Genomic DNA, 15547 nt, shown 5'->3' with positions numbered 1-15547 from the left:
GCAATTAACTCATATTAAATTTTGAAAAATGATATGCTCAAGTAAAAAATCTCAATGAAATGCTCACACATAAAATGATAGAGCTCACAAAAAATGAAATGGTAGGCCATAAATTTATATGTCTATCCTTAAGTATTTCATTAAGATTTTTCCTTGAGCGTATCATAATATATTAAAAGGACGCCTATCGTATTTTATAATTTTAGCAAAAACTACTGGAACATGCTACAAATATTTCAAGTAATTTCAATTAAAATTGTTTTAGTAATATACAAAATTAGTTAACTAGTCTAATAAGATCACAATTAATCTAACCTTATCAAAATTAGTCAAATTCTATGATATGAAATAATTATATTGAAAATTACTATAACACAAATAATTTTAAATAAAAGTACTACAATATAAAATAGTTGGTCAAAATTATTTGAATTAACTTTGATCAAAATTACTTTTGACCAATTATTTTACTTGTAATAATTTTATTAAAGTTGTTATAACAACATTAAAAATATAATATTTTTGCAAGGAAATATAATGAATATCATTTTAGTTTTTTAAAATTAAAATATTCTTTTACCGATAACTATATATCTATGCATATTTGATTGTAAATTGACTAGGAGTTCGAAGGATGGTAAATTTCTAATCTATAAAAAAATATAGATCAAGGAAGAATTATTTATAATTGTAGTTGAATCGTAATCGTTATCCGATTACAATTATTTACGATCCCTTTTTAGATTTACTATCTCTCTAAATTATAATTTGAATCAAGACGGATAATCGAAAGTTACCACATTTAGCACTCGATAACTTGACCATTTATTCTCCGTCGACTTTAAGTTATTTATTTCGGGACGGAAGAATCACATCTAATTATGTCTTATTCATGATTATAATCTGATTATAATTACAAATGATTTATTATCTGATTTTTTAATTTTTATTTTATTATTATTATTATTATTATTATTGTTTTTAAGAACTGAGGATCGAGACCGTATTGAAAGGTCCGTGGGTTGGAGTTATAACCTCGCGACAGGACTCAAATCGCAGAACTGGTCACGGGTCGTGACTCGCTTCACCGAGCGACTGACTGTAGCTCCCTGCCCTGACTCCAGGGACCAGGGCTGCTTTTTTTTCTCCCCCTTTCCGTTCATTTTCCTTCCCATTCTTTGAGCTGTCAATGGCGACACTGCATGCTCTCGTCTCAGTGTACACTAGCACAGCTTCTCGCTGACATACCATCTTCTGGGCTGATCGGAGCGTCCCCAACCTCTAGTATCTGCTGTATGACTGTATCTCAGTTTAATCTGCCTTGAATACCTTAGGAACTTTAGGTCTTTCCTTATATTTCTTGGCTATAATTAGGGGTTTTGTAGGTTTTTGCATTTTTCTAACCATCGTTTGAACATTTATTGTTGTATTCGCTCCCGGCATTGGATTTTGTGCTAGAGTTTTGCTCTTTCGTATCAGCATTTAATGTTTTTCGCTCTCCTTGTTTTCTGCAGCTCTTCTTGGTGATATTGGAGTTGGAATGGCTCCGATTACTGCAAAAACTAGGGTAGCACTGAATACAATGAAGGCCATCGGAATACCTATGCAAACAGCTAAACCAGTTTTGATGAATCTTCTTAAGGTTTATGATAATCACTGGGAGTACATTGAAGCTGAGAACTATAGACTTCTCGCTGATGCTATACTAGACATGCAAGAGTCAAAATCAAAGGTACCATTCTGATGCTACTCATATGTTCTATGATTTTTTTTTCCATTATATATATATATATATTTAAATTCTGTCGTGAAAGCTCCACGAGGAACATGAGAAGATTCTTTATGGTGAATGAGGATTGTATCCTAATTTAGATCTTCTGTATGTGTAGCTTCTTTTCTAGGCTCAAGCACTATTAACTTGTTTGAACAGGATATGGGCGGTATGGGTAAGAATGGTGTTGCTCGTAACGAACCTGAGCCTCTGAAGAAAAGAACAAGAAATAGGAAAGGGGCCAATGACCCTGGACCAGCAGTGATTAGCTCTGATACAGCTGCAGAGTTTTCACTTAAAAGGCCAAAATTAGAAGAAGATGTTCGTTCTGAAGCCTATCCTGTAACAATAAGAGATGAGCTAGCTAACTCAATGGACCACAAAGGGAAAATAGTTGAAACTTCATTGCCTGAAGTCCGTCCCATGTTAGTTTACACAAAGAATAGCAGAAGAAAAACTGTTGAATCAGAATTGCCTGAAATAAATCATAGAAAAGATCAAGCAGTTTACTTAAGGAACCGCAAAGGCAAAAAAGTCGCAGAAACATCATCTCAGCCTACTTTTGGAGAAGCACCTGAGAAATTATCAATGCCGCCATGTTCTAAGAAGCAAAGGACAACTGAGACCTTGTTACCTCAGTTACATGATAGTTTCCGAAGGACCGGGCAAGCTTCATCTCCTATGAATTCTAGAGTGACAAGATCTCAAAAACAAGGATTCGAAACTTGTTCTGGTCCAGATCAAATTGGTAAGCTTTCTAAGGACCTGCATGATTAATGACAATCGATGATTCTTTGCTTGGAAAGTTAAAAGTTGAATGAGTAATTGACTTTTGCAAATAATGCAGGTAACTTTTCTTCTGTTCCAGTCAGGCCTAAAGATGAACCACGTGATGATGACTTACCATTATGTGATACTCCTATTGCAGTGATGCCCCCTCCTCAGTCCATATCTTTTCATGTTGGTATATTGACAATCTCCCCTTTCAGCGCAGTAGGTTTGCATTAATTGTTATATTGTTCTTCCAGTTCTCAGTTCCTTGGAAGCATTATGCACTTTGGTTTTACAAAATTAATTTGTTATATCTAATTATAATATTATCTCTAGTTTGTTACTATCTCTGTTGTCTGATATTGGAGTTACATTACTTATATATATTTACTTTATTGTACCTTGAAATGTAAGATTTATCTTTAATGTGAAAAATGGCCAATGCACTTATTTTTTAGACTGATTTTTTACTGCATTAAGAAATGTTGTCAATTGAGCTAACAAATTTGACAAAGGATAATAGCACAGCAGTCTCTCTTAGTTATTTGTGTCTACCTGACATCCAGTCACTCTTATCCGTGGTTTTTAGTTGTTGATCTAGTTGGGTAGTATAATAAGTATTGCTGTTAGATTCAAGCCGTGTTTGACTCATTGATCTGAATGTAGTAGGAATATCTGAGTCCTGAGTAGCTGCATCACTTCAGGCCATGTCGTGGTATTAGAAGTTTAAGCATGCGGGTTATTCAAATTGTAGTTTTAGTGACTTCACAATTCCTAGACAGACTTGTAATTGAATCTTGACACTTTTCTTTGAAGAAGCACTTTTTTTTAGTACCAGGCATGCTATATTTGTCTACAAGCGGTTGGTCATGCAAAGTACTTTTCATGATTGATTTAATTTTCCCTTTCTGCTCTTGAAGGTGAAGTAAGTCATCAACATTCTTTGAAGAATCCTATTTTGCAGAAAATTGTTGTTCTAGATGGAACACATAATGAACAAAATGAGAAGGATAAAGAAAACCTCCCAGATAACACATGCAACAAAGGGTCCCCATCCAAAATCTTATCAGTTCAGGACTCATCTTCTGTCAATGTCAATGCTGGTTCATCAGATCTAGGGGAGGTAAAACTTTCATTTTGGTACAATTTTGATCGACCTAGTTTCCATGTGCCAAACTTGGAGGATGTTTACAAGCTAGTGGAGGACAAATGTTTGAGATCATATAAGATTCTGCAACCTAGCTTCTCCATTAAAAACCTCATGAATGAGATGTGCCAATGTTTTGTAGAACTAAGTTCTGAAATAACTGACAATGAGCAGGAAAATTTTGTACAGATAAATTCTCTGCTTGATTCACTTAAGAAACCTGTTATGGCTAGTGTGTGCATTCCTGCAAGTTCAGATGGTTTCTTGGGTTCAACACTGTCTGGTGGTTTTCAGGACAGATCTGGTCCATCCCACTGTCATAATGATGCAGAGAATAATCAAAATGGGACTAGTAAGAAAAGAAAGAAACCTGAATTTTCTGAATCTGCAAAGGATACATCACAGGGTTTGGTCATGGTTCAACAGCCACAATATCGACTTGCAGAATTTAGACCACTCCATGATGTGGATGACATATCTAAAGGTGAAGAAAGAGTGCGAATACCAGTGGTAAATGAAATCACAACTGATAAGTATCCACCATCTTTTAATTACATACCACAAAACTTTGTGTACCAAAGTGCATATCTGAATTTTTCTCTTGCTCGAATTGGAGATGAGGACTGTTGTGCTGACTGTTTCAATGATTGTTTGGCTGCACCGATTCCTTGTGCATGTGCAAGAGAAACAGCAGGTGACTTTGCCTATACAACAAAGGGGGTTGTAAAAAGGGATTTCTTGGATGAGAGTATTTCAATGTACCGTGAACCAGAGAAGCACCACAAATTTTATTGTCCAGATTGCCCTCTTGAAAGATCCAAAAATGAAATCTCACCAGAGCCATGCAGAGGACATTTGATTAGGAAGTTCATTAAAGAATGTTGGAGAAAATGTGGCTGCAGCATGCACTGTGGCAATCGTGTGGTACAGAGAGGCATTACATGCAATTTGCAGGTGAAACTTATTGTTTGTTGGAAATTAATAAAATTGTGGCCTCATTTTCTTTTTGTTTAGGTCTGTCTCTAGCCACATTATGTTATAGCTTTGGTTGAACACTTGATGTTTCATGATAACCAAATTCTCTTTACAGTAGAAAAGAGCTATACCTATCTCAAATACTACTAGATCTTTGTTCTCTCTCTTTTATCCCACTATGCATACTTTTTGAGTTGCTGCTAAATTTTTTATCATTATATCATACATCTACGAGCATATCTTGACAACCAATTCTCAGACGAAATGAGATATTCCTAATTAAAATGCTAAGTTTCCAATTGACTTACTTTTTGAGTTATAGCTAAAGTTTGTATCATGTTTACCCAGGTATTTCGTACATCTGAGGGAAAGGGATGGGGTTTGAGAACACTTGATGAATTGCCTAGAGGTGCATTTGTATGTGAATATGTTGGTGAAGTACTGACAAACATGGAGCTTTATGACAGGACAGTGCAAAAAACTGGCAATGCAAAACATACATATCCTGTGCTACTTGATGCTGATTGGGGATCTGAAGGTAGACTTAAGGATGAAGAAGCACTTTGTTTGGATGCAACATTTTATGGTAATGTGGCAAGGTTTATTAACCATAGGTATGCTCCTCGTAAGATTTGTTCTCTCTCTCTCTCTTTTTTTTTTTTTCCTTTTGCTGTAGGTTAGATACCTTTGGTTATGGGTGTTGAAACTATTGCTACTATTGGTCCTGTTATTTTTCAGGTCCCTAGGAGATTCTAATGTTTGAAATGATCTTGTTTTGTGCATGAGTTCCTGTTCCATCTGTTTTATCCAATTAGTTACTGCATTTGAAGTATCTACATAGCTGAACAAAACGTCGGGTGTGCTGAGGGTGGTTAACATTTAATTAATAAACCATTATAAGGAAATTATCATTATTTATGTTTATTAGTTCTAAATTAACATTAAGTTTGATGCCTGTAACTTGTAATACTTGCAATTAATGGCAAGTCTTGCAGGTTTTAACTACTAAAAGCTTATATTAGTATAAATTATTAATTAATTGATGTTTCTAATTTATCAATGATTATTGATAATTTACTCTTACGTGAATATTAATCAGTTAATGTTTATATTAAGTATTAACAAGTTATAATGATATTTTGTATGACTTATAAATATTTACAAGTTTTATTAATATCTGTAAGTATGTCAATATAAGGAGTGCAAGTTCATGTTAATTATAAAGATAAATAATGATATTATTAAACTATTGATTCCATTAATATTAATAATCCTGACATGCTTGTAAGAGTGCCAATGCATGTCAAGCATCAACGCGATACAATGTCAAAACCTTTTCAAAACCTTTTCATTTTAAACGAGGCACTGAAACTTTGGAATTGAACAATAAAATTTCATCATCTCACAACCTAATTCTATCATCACTATTAATTTTCTATTTAGCAAAAAGATATTGTTCCTTTTCTGTCATAATCAACTTATTACCTAAACACAGATTAAAACAAATATATACTTACAATAATTCAAGTTAGGGAGTCAAATTTATATTTTGGCTCATAGATCACTTAAAAGATATGAGATCCACTTTTTATTTTTTTCATATATTTTTTTTAAAGTCAATCTCCATTTTAAGGTTGATGAGTCAACTTCTAACTAACATGGTGGTTCATCTTTGGACTATTGTAGATAATAATTTCCTAAATTGATGTTAAATCTGTTACCTTTATTTCAAATTTATGAGTGACTTCTTGTTATATATCCAAAAAGCTTAGGAACAATAAATTGATAAGCGTTTAGAAGTTCAATATGAATGCTTAGACCATCTCCAACCCACATCACCAAATTTGGTGTAATTTTCACATTAAAATGATGCAATTTCAGCACCAAACACTATTTCAACTCCAACCCATCCACACCATATCACACCAAAAAGGAATATTCTTTAGAATATTCTATTATTCTTATTAATTTTTTTATATGATAATTAATTATAATTAAAATATATTAAATAAAATTAAAATAATAATTTTAATAAATTAAATATTTACAAATATACATAATAAAATTTAAATATGCTATTAAATACACTTAATTTAAATTTATAATAAATAATAATTACATTTAATTATACTATAAATAAAGATAAAGAAAATAATAATTATTAATTAATTACATTTGATTTTATAATAATATAATAAAATTAAAAAAAAATTCTCTCCATCACCAAATATGGTGATGTGAATAGTGCAACACCATATTTGGTGTTGCACTATTCACATCACCATATTTGAGGTGGGATTTGGTGTATGGGTTGGAGCAATTTGGTGTTAAATTTACACCAAATTTAGTGTTTTGGTGATCGGTTGGAGATGCCCTTAGTTATCAAATTTTAGGTCACCATTGAAGCGCTGGTTAAAAAGATCCTTAATGTTGTGGTTTGAAATCTTGTGAAACAGTCGAACTAGTCAAAACATATCATTCCGGTAAATTATCGAAACTCAATACCATTCGAACCAAAGTTTAAAATCTTGAGCCATGTTGGTTTTTTTTTTTTTTGATAAAAAAGATAAAATTCTAGTATTGTGCTGCTTTGATACATAATGCCTATGGAGGTTGAAGGAGGAAAAAGATGAAATAAAGGAAGGAGACATTGTCTGAGCGAGTGATATCTAGTTTTGGTAATTTAACAATTCGACTAGTCTGATACAAGATTTAAAACCGTGTTAGCATGAATAATGTCTCCTTCCTATGCTTTATCTCCTTCAACTTCAATCCATTATGGACACCATGCATCGAAACATCAACACGAAACCAAAACAATATCGTTCTAGTCAAAGATGGAAACTTTAATATAATTTGAGATTTTGAACCTTGCTTAAATAAAATTAAATTTAATATTAAGTTAAATCCATTTCGAAGACCTACTTATAATTATAGATCTAAAAATGGAAATATTAATATAAATGTCAAACAATGCAATGGTCTCCCCAACTAAAATCATAGTTTTTTAAAATTGTTTAGTAGTCTTTTGTTGCTGTTAATACTATTACTATTTAGTTTATAGAGTAAATAGTTCTCTTATTTAATGATATAGATGTCTAACTGATAATTCACAATGTATCTAATTAAAATTTGAGTAAATTATATATTTATATGATTAAACCTGGGTCAATAGTATTTTTGAACTAGATATCTATATTAACTCAAGATTCAATACATTACATTTTTGACATGTGATGTGAGATTACTGAAATAATCCAAATTGGGATGTGAGATTGGGTTAGATTGGTGATCCATTTGATTTTGGATTTTTTTTGTTTTTTTGCCACCCCTACTTATAGAGATATAAAGATAGTTTATTATATCATTGTATCCTTATAATAATTGTTAAGTTCAGCATACGCCTCTATACACTCATGTAACTCTTAATTGTGGTAAGTAAACAACAAAATTAACTTTCTAGGTTGATTAGCTTTAGAAATTTAAGTTATTACAAAGAGACATACTAATGGAAGTTCATTCCTAATAGATTTGTTAATTGTGAGAAGGATGTCTTAAATTTTTAATTCATGTTTAGTTAATTTTTGTCTTTCATTTCATAGATATTAGATAATGTGAAAATGTTATGCTTTACGAGGAAAAGTCATGATTTATGTCATGTAGAACATTCTTTCTTTGAGGGTTAAATCATCCATAGTCTTTTTTTTAAAGTCAAGTTTTGGGGCTTAATTAAATTTTCTTTATTATTAAGAGAAGGTTCTCTTAGTGGGATTTTCATGCCCTAGGAACTTTCCCCGCAAGAGGGATTAAGGGGGAGGAGAGGGTTCAGAGAGAGGAGTTAGGAGTGCTTATATAAAGAAAAATGACAGTGGAATTAAATAATTCTTAAGATTCTAAAAAAATCACTGTTGTAATTAAATAGGGTGAACTTGACTATCCTATCCATATTTAAACATTATTAAATTTTAAATAAGTCAAAATAAATCCAAATCCACCTATTTAATGGTCTCCACCAAATCCTAATGCGACTTTCATTCAACCCTAAAACTCAAAATATTGGGTTGATTTAGTTTAATTAATTATCTAAAAAAATTTAAAAAATTTAAAATGCAAAATTTAAATATGATAAAATTGCTATTTAATATTGATAAGATTTTTTGTTCATGTAAATTTGGTGACATCAAGAGCGAAGGCTGGCGATTGTGTGAGCAAGCAACTAGAAAGTTAGGGTTTGATGAGATTATTGTTCTTCTCATCTTCCTAGTGTTTTTTCTCACCCTTAGTTAAAGTTAAAAATAATTTATTTATTTATAAATAATTGTAATTCATTCTTTAGAATATTGTTAAAGATACACGATGATTGCAACAAGTGTTCATTTTTCACATTAGATTATTTAAAAAAATATAAAAATATTTTAAATTCAAATTTGATTTTACCGAATAAATTTTGAATCCAAAATTTTCAAATTTAATTAAGTTTGAGTAAAGTTTTATATTCTTATAAAACCAAATAAATTTAATTACAAAATTTAAATCTAATTGAAACCTAAAATATAATATTACATTTCAAAATATGAAAAACCTTAGATCTCTATTTTTTGTTTATTCTAATAATTGTAGGTACATGGAAGAAAAAAAAACTAAATTGGAACTAAGTAATAGAAATTTGAATTATTTATGTTTAATTTATAGTTTATCAAATAAAATACTTTTAATGTGTAATTTTTTTATTAAATGCTCATGGACAAATTTTAAATGCAATTATATAAACTTATAAAACTATACATTCATTTCAAACAAAATTACACCTCAACAATGGAAGCTTCTCAAGCCTTTGAAATTATTGTATTGTTGCATAATTTTAAAGCAAAGCATACCCTAATTTATAAAGGATCAATGAAAGTCTCATGTTGTATTCCAATGTTGTACTTGCAAAAGTTGAATAAACAATAAGCACAAATCATTATGAGACAGAATATTACAACTTATGAATGACTAGAGTTAAAAATTAAACTTAATTAGTTGGAAAAAATTTTAACTCTAAAAGTTAAAAACTGAGGTGATTAAATTAATCAACAAACATGCACAGTAGAAGAAACAAGTAAAAAGGGCAGCCCCGGTGCACGAAGTTCCCGCCATGCGGGGTCCAGGGAAGGATCCATTGTACGCAGTCTTATCCTGCTTTTTACAAGAGGCTGTTTCCAGGATTTGAACCCGTGACCTTTTGGTCACATGACAACAACTTTATCGTTGTGCCAAGACTCCCCTTCAGAAGAAACAAGTATTAAATATATATTAACAACCTAAATAATTATTAATTTTTAATTATAATAAAAAAGTCAATTAGAAGTTACAATTTATATTATATTAAGATTAATATTTAAGTATAAAAATCATACCGGCATGACACCTTATAGCCCTAAAACTATATTGTGTTGAGTCAAAGATTGAAACTGCAGAACGACTCTAGATTTTTAAACTTTGGTTCTAGGCACATTGGCTTGTATTCTTAGATCTTACAGTTGCTTAGTGTTATCGCACTAAATCCATTTCATAATTCTCCTGTACACATTTGTCTCTATTACTACAAACACTTAGTCGGGTGCTATATACTGATTTTTCATAAGAAATGCTCAAAATCATGGGCTTAATTGTGCATTTGGAACTCAATAGTAATGGTAGGATTCTATTCAACATGTTTGCCTTAGTAGCGGTAGAACTTGAGATAGAGCCACATTAGGCCCTCGCTATAGCCCATGCCAATTTTTTTAATTCTTATTATCTATATAATTTTTATTAAGTATTGGATTTTTTTAACAAAATAAATAAATAAACAAATTGAATCATCAAACATGAAGCGAAGGTGCTGATTTAAATTAGATTGGGTCAAATAAAACATAGGCGTGAAAATAAGGAATATGTTGGTTTAAACGGGGTTGATTTGATTTTAATTTTGATTTGGCCAAGTTATAGTTGAACCAAGTTTAATTGGATTAAACTGGTTTAATTGATTTAAAATAAGCTAGGAAATTTTTGAGAAAACTTAGGGTGTGTTTGGTTTGCATGTTTTCCATTTTCATTTTTTGGAAAACGCGCGTTTTCTAGAAAACGACTTTTTGTCATTCTCTATTTTTCTAGAAAATGCTAGCTATTTTTTTAGAAAACAGACACGAAAAATGCAAACCAAACACCATTATTCAGAAACGCGCATTTTTCAGAAAATGAAAATGAAAAACACAAACCAAACGCACCCTTAATCTCTCATTTTTTAAATTCTTTTCCATGTATGCAACCTCGTCAAGTCTCCACGTGTTGACTTCTTCTTCTTCTTATATTCTCTTCTCCTTTCTTCTCCCTGTTTTTTTTCTTCCCAACCATAGCCTAGTTGTTTTTCTTTTCTCTTTCTCGGACAACCGTTCTCTTTTATTCTTTCTCTTCTCAAGAGCAACTCTCCTTCTCTTCCTTTTATTGTTTTCCAACCGACTAATAGCAACCTAGTCCTTCCTCTCCAACGGGAACATCTCTTATTTTACCTTTTCTTGTCATTGGAGCTAGTCAAAATTGTCGAAAAAGAGGGTAAGCAAGGATTGCGGTGCCGTTTCGTGCCGGGCGGCACGAACGGTTTTTACCGTTCCGTCGCCCGGCCGAAACCAGCACACGACACGCCGCGATTTCAGCGCGTGTATTGCGCGGGCGTGGGCTGTGCTTTCGGCGCGTGATACGCGCGTTGATGCGCGCCAGCACAAGCTACACTCACGAGTCGCGACAGAAGGAATCGAATCGATTCCGAGCGGCGAGGTCGCCCCCAGCGGCGAGATCGGGTGCGCCTCGTGTGTGCCTGAGAGCCGAGAGATTTTATTTCGATTTTAGAAAATAAATTGTAATTTGGATTTATAACAATTCCTAAAGTTGGCGTGATATTCCAAACGTAATATTCCAAACAAACTTTTATAAATCCTAATTAAATTTTCTTAATAAAAATTAAAATATATAAAAAATATATTTAAAAATTAAAATTTAATTAATATTCTGAAAAATTAATTTTTAATGGTTTAAATTATATTTAAAAATTTAAAAAAATTATAATAAATCTGTTTAAAATTATAAAAAATTATAAAAATTCAGATATATGTTATAATATTTTTTTATTTAAAATTTAATTTATTTTTTAAAAAAAATAATAAAAATTCAGATTTATATTCTAATATTCTAAAAAAATAAAAATTCTAAAAAACTAATAAATTAAATTTATATTTTGATATTTTTATTATTTTATATTTTTTAAATAATAATTAATTAATTAATTAATTTGTATAATTATTATATATAAAATAACATCTTTATGCTAATTTATATATTTATTATAGATAATATTTTTTATCTTAGAATTAATTTAAAATTTGGATCCATGAATATTAATTTTGTACTTTTGTAATATGTTTAGAAATATTACAACTTTACAAGTCTTTTATTTTAAAAATTTTGATAAAGGTATGTTGTTATGTTTATGATTCCTAATAAAACACTATTAATCTTGTGCAATTCTGATCAATCTAAATTGAGAAAGATGAATTAATATTTTTAGGAGATTGTTTCAAATTTCAGAAGTTGATGTTTATAGTTTATACTTTATATACTTAATTTGTAAATTTACAATGATAAATACATTTTTGACATTATAAAATGATGATCATTACCTAGAAATGTATATTATCCTTATTTTTTGTATAATGTATAGGTAATGACACCAAAACAACAATCTCATGATCTAGCTTGGAGACACGCACGTCGATTAGAAAATCGATTCCATTGGCAATGTTTGCATTGCGATATGATTGGACGCGGCGGCGGGGTCACACGCTTAAAACAACATCTTGCTGGTGGATATCCAGATGTTTCTATTTGTCCAAAAGTTTCTCAAGAAGTTCGTCGTGCAATGAAAGAGGAACTTGATGGCAAAAAAGCATTAAAGTATAAACAACAATGAGAACGTGAACTTGTTGATAGTCGAAGCTCTAAAGAACCAATCTATGATGAAATGGAAGGTCGTGGTGAAGTTCCAAATGACGAAGACTTTTTAGCAGCTCTCAGTGCCTCTCGAATTCAATATGACTATGAGCAAAATATACGACATAGAAGTGGCTCAACAACTGCATCAACATTAGGAAGGAGTACAAGTGTTCGTATTACTTCAACACAAGGTGATATTGATCATTTTTTTCCTTCTGTGGGACGAATACGTACAATTGATATTGCTGATATTGATCCACTAGCATTTCCAGACCAAGCTAGCAAACAGACTAGGATTGATGATGCATATTCAAAAGAGAAGAAGAAATCAATCGGTAAAAGTATTGCTAAATTTTTTCATTTTAATCATATTCCCCCTAATGCAGCAAACAACACATACTACCGTAGCATGGTGTCCAACATCCAAAAATCTGGTCCTGGTATTCAACCTCCGACTGCATATGAAATTGCCGGTCCATATTTAGATGAACAAGTGGAGGAGATCAAGACTTGGATCCTATCATGCAAGAAACAATGGAGCTTATATGGGGTTACGTTGATGTGTGATGGCTGGACAGGACCTACACGGATGAGCATCATCAACTTTCTACTATACTGCAATAGAAAAGTGATATTTCATAAATCTATTGATGCAACTACAGACTATCATGATGCACCCTACATATTTCGTTTGATGGATAGTGTAGTTCACGAGATAGGTGCAGAACATATAGTACAGGTGATTACAGATAATGGTGCCAACTTTAAAAGGGCTGGAGTGATGTTGGAGCAAAGGTATCAAACATTATTTTGGACACCATGCGCAGCACACTGTATTGATTTGATGATGGCAGATATCGGTAAGCTCGATATAGTGAAGAAGGTAGTGAAAAAAGGTCAATCTTTAACAAAATTCATCTATAATCATCATTGGGTTCATGGATTAATGAGGAAATTTATTGATGGGGAGATTCTGCGACCAGGAGCGACTAGATTTGCCACTCACTTTCTACTGTTAAAATCGTTGAATCAGAAAAAAGTCGGATTAAAGGCCATGTTCTCTTCTGAGGATTGGGAAGCCTCTCGATATTCTAACACGACTGAAGGTAAGGAGGTGCAAAAAATTATTATGTCTGTCAGATTTTGGGACTATATTGCAGATATTCTTATAGCAGTAGAACCATTGTACGTTGTTCTACGTAAAGTTGATATGGACAAGAAGCCACAAATGGGCAACGTTTACCGCCTAATTCATGAAGCAAAAGAGGAAATTAAGAGGCGTCTACAATCACCGACCAAGTATCAACATTACATTGATATAATCACTACAAGATGGGATGATCAAATGGGAAAACCTATTCATTTGGCCGGTACGTATTTTTTAATGATAACGAATTTTTAATATTGTTATTAATAATTATATATGTTTAATTATTATAGGCTATTATCTCAATCCGGCATATCAATATCGTTATAATCTTGGCACAAATGATGATTTATTAGTGGCCCTCAGACATGTAATATCAAGACTGCATACAAACACAGAATCAATTGCTGAGACTATTAATGAAAGTCAATTATTTCGGGAAGCATATGGTTCTTTTAGCGATCCTATTGCAGTGTCATGCAAATATAAAATGGATGCAGGTAAGTATAGTAAAAATTATTACTAATTATTGTCAATAAATATAAATATTATTTTAATTTTGTTCTTATTTATCTTACAACTGAGTAACGGTTACAATATGGAGGATCAACTCCAAATTTGAAAAAGATTGCAATACGAATTCTCTCACAAACAACGTCTTCAAGTGATTGTAAAAGAAATTGATCAACTTTCTCCCTCATTCATACAAAAGTACGAAATCATCTTTCTTATCGTCGCTTAGAGAAGATGGTCTACGTTCAACTAAGAGCAATAATTGAAGAGAATGAAGAACAAGAGTCTAGTGATATAGACCCATTTGATATTGGATTTGTCCACACTGAAAATGATCCAATGATGAATTGGTGGAGCGTTATTGAGACTAAGAATCCATTACTTGATGAAGCAGGAGACTCACCATGACCATCTCAATTTCTTACTCAACAGATTAAAAAAATAAAAGTTAGAGGAGATATCTGTGAGGAAGAAGATAATGATTAAGCTTTTGATCAAAATTTTCAATTTTTTGGATCTCGGTCTAGACGTTCTCAAACATCCTAACCCCAAACCTAACCAAAGTCCATAAATAAAGACAAAGGCAAAGCTCCTATAATTTTTATTAAAAAGAAAGAAAAAGACAAACTTCCTGGTTTTACGGGAAGGTGTTAATTGAGAATTAGAGAAAATCTACTTGCAAGAACATGATGACAGTGATGAAACATCATCATCTTCTGACATTGTAGTCCGATGGAAGTGATGACAGTGGTGATGCATCTAGTGGTAAAAATTATGTCCCCTCTACTCTAGCACCAGAGCCATGGACATGTGAGATAGATTACACACATGCAACTCAAGATGATGATCATGGAGCTAGAGGTAGTACTATTCAATATTAACGTCGATATAAGGGTGACAAACAAAAGAAGCTCATAATTATCAAGATATGCGAGAGAGTTTAGCTGAGATTGATTCTAGTCGAAGTTCATCATACTCGCAACCTTCTTATTATAACTCTGATGCATCATATGGTGATCCGTCATACCAGAGCTCGGGGGCGTATGCTTATCCTTATCCTGTGCCTGTACCCGTTCCGATTTCAGTGGTGCCAGTTCAAATCCAACATCCAGTGATGAATCGAGACATGCTGATGAACATGTGGAATTGGAAAATTATGGAGTTGACCTAAGCAGAATGTCGCAAGAACCGATGCTTCCATCTGATTCACGCC

The 15547-nt window shown here is 32.1% G+C and overlaps 1 protein-coding gene across 15 annotated transcripts in view; it reads left to right on the top strand.

The window, feature by feature from the left end:
* Positions 1-1053: 1053 nt before the first annotated feature.
* Positions 1054-15547, top strand: part of LOC121969892 (probable inactive histone-lysine N-methyltransferase SUVR2) — a 35124-nt gene continuing 20630 nt past the window's right edge. For 12 of the 15 annotated variants that reach the window (XR_006108694.1, XR_006108701.1, XR_006108696.1 and 9 more), the window contains exons 1-6: positions 1054-1293; positions 1515-1732; positions 1931-2519; positions 2619-2735; positions 3463-4643; positions 5013-5278. Coding sequence is in view for 4 of the 15 variants with exons in the window: in XM_042520194.1 (XP_042376128.1) it covers positions 1203-1293; positions 1515-1732; positions 1931-2519; positions 2619-2735; positions 3463-4643; positions 5013-5278 (2462 nt within the window). In the remaining 11 variants the exon portion in view is untranslated. Of the gene's footprint in view, positions 1344-1514; positions 1733-1930; positions 2520-2618; positions 2765-3462; positions 4644-5012; positions 5279-15547 lie in introns of all 15 variants that reach the window. The other 3 variants (XM_042520197.1, XM_042520196.1, XM_042520198.1) reach the window with 3 other exon arrangements.

Source organism: Zingiber officinale, chromosome 4A, assembly GCF_018446385.1.
Source record: "Zingiber officinale cultivar Zhangliang chromosome 4A, Zo_v1.1, whole genome shotgun sequence".
Lineage (NCBI taxonomy): Eukaryota > Viridiplantae > Streptophyta > Magnoliopsida > Zingiberales > Zingiberaceae > Zingiber > Zingiber officinale.
Note: the sequence above shows the minus strand (reverse complement) of the source record. Positions and strands in the feature narration are given on the sequence as shown.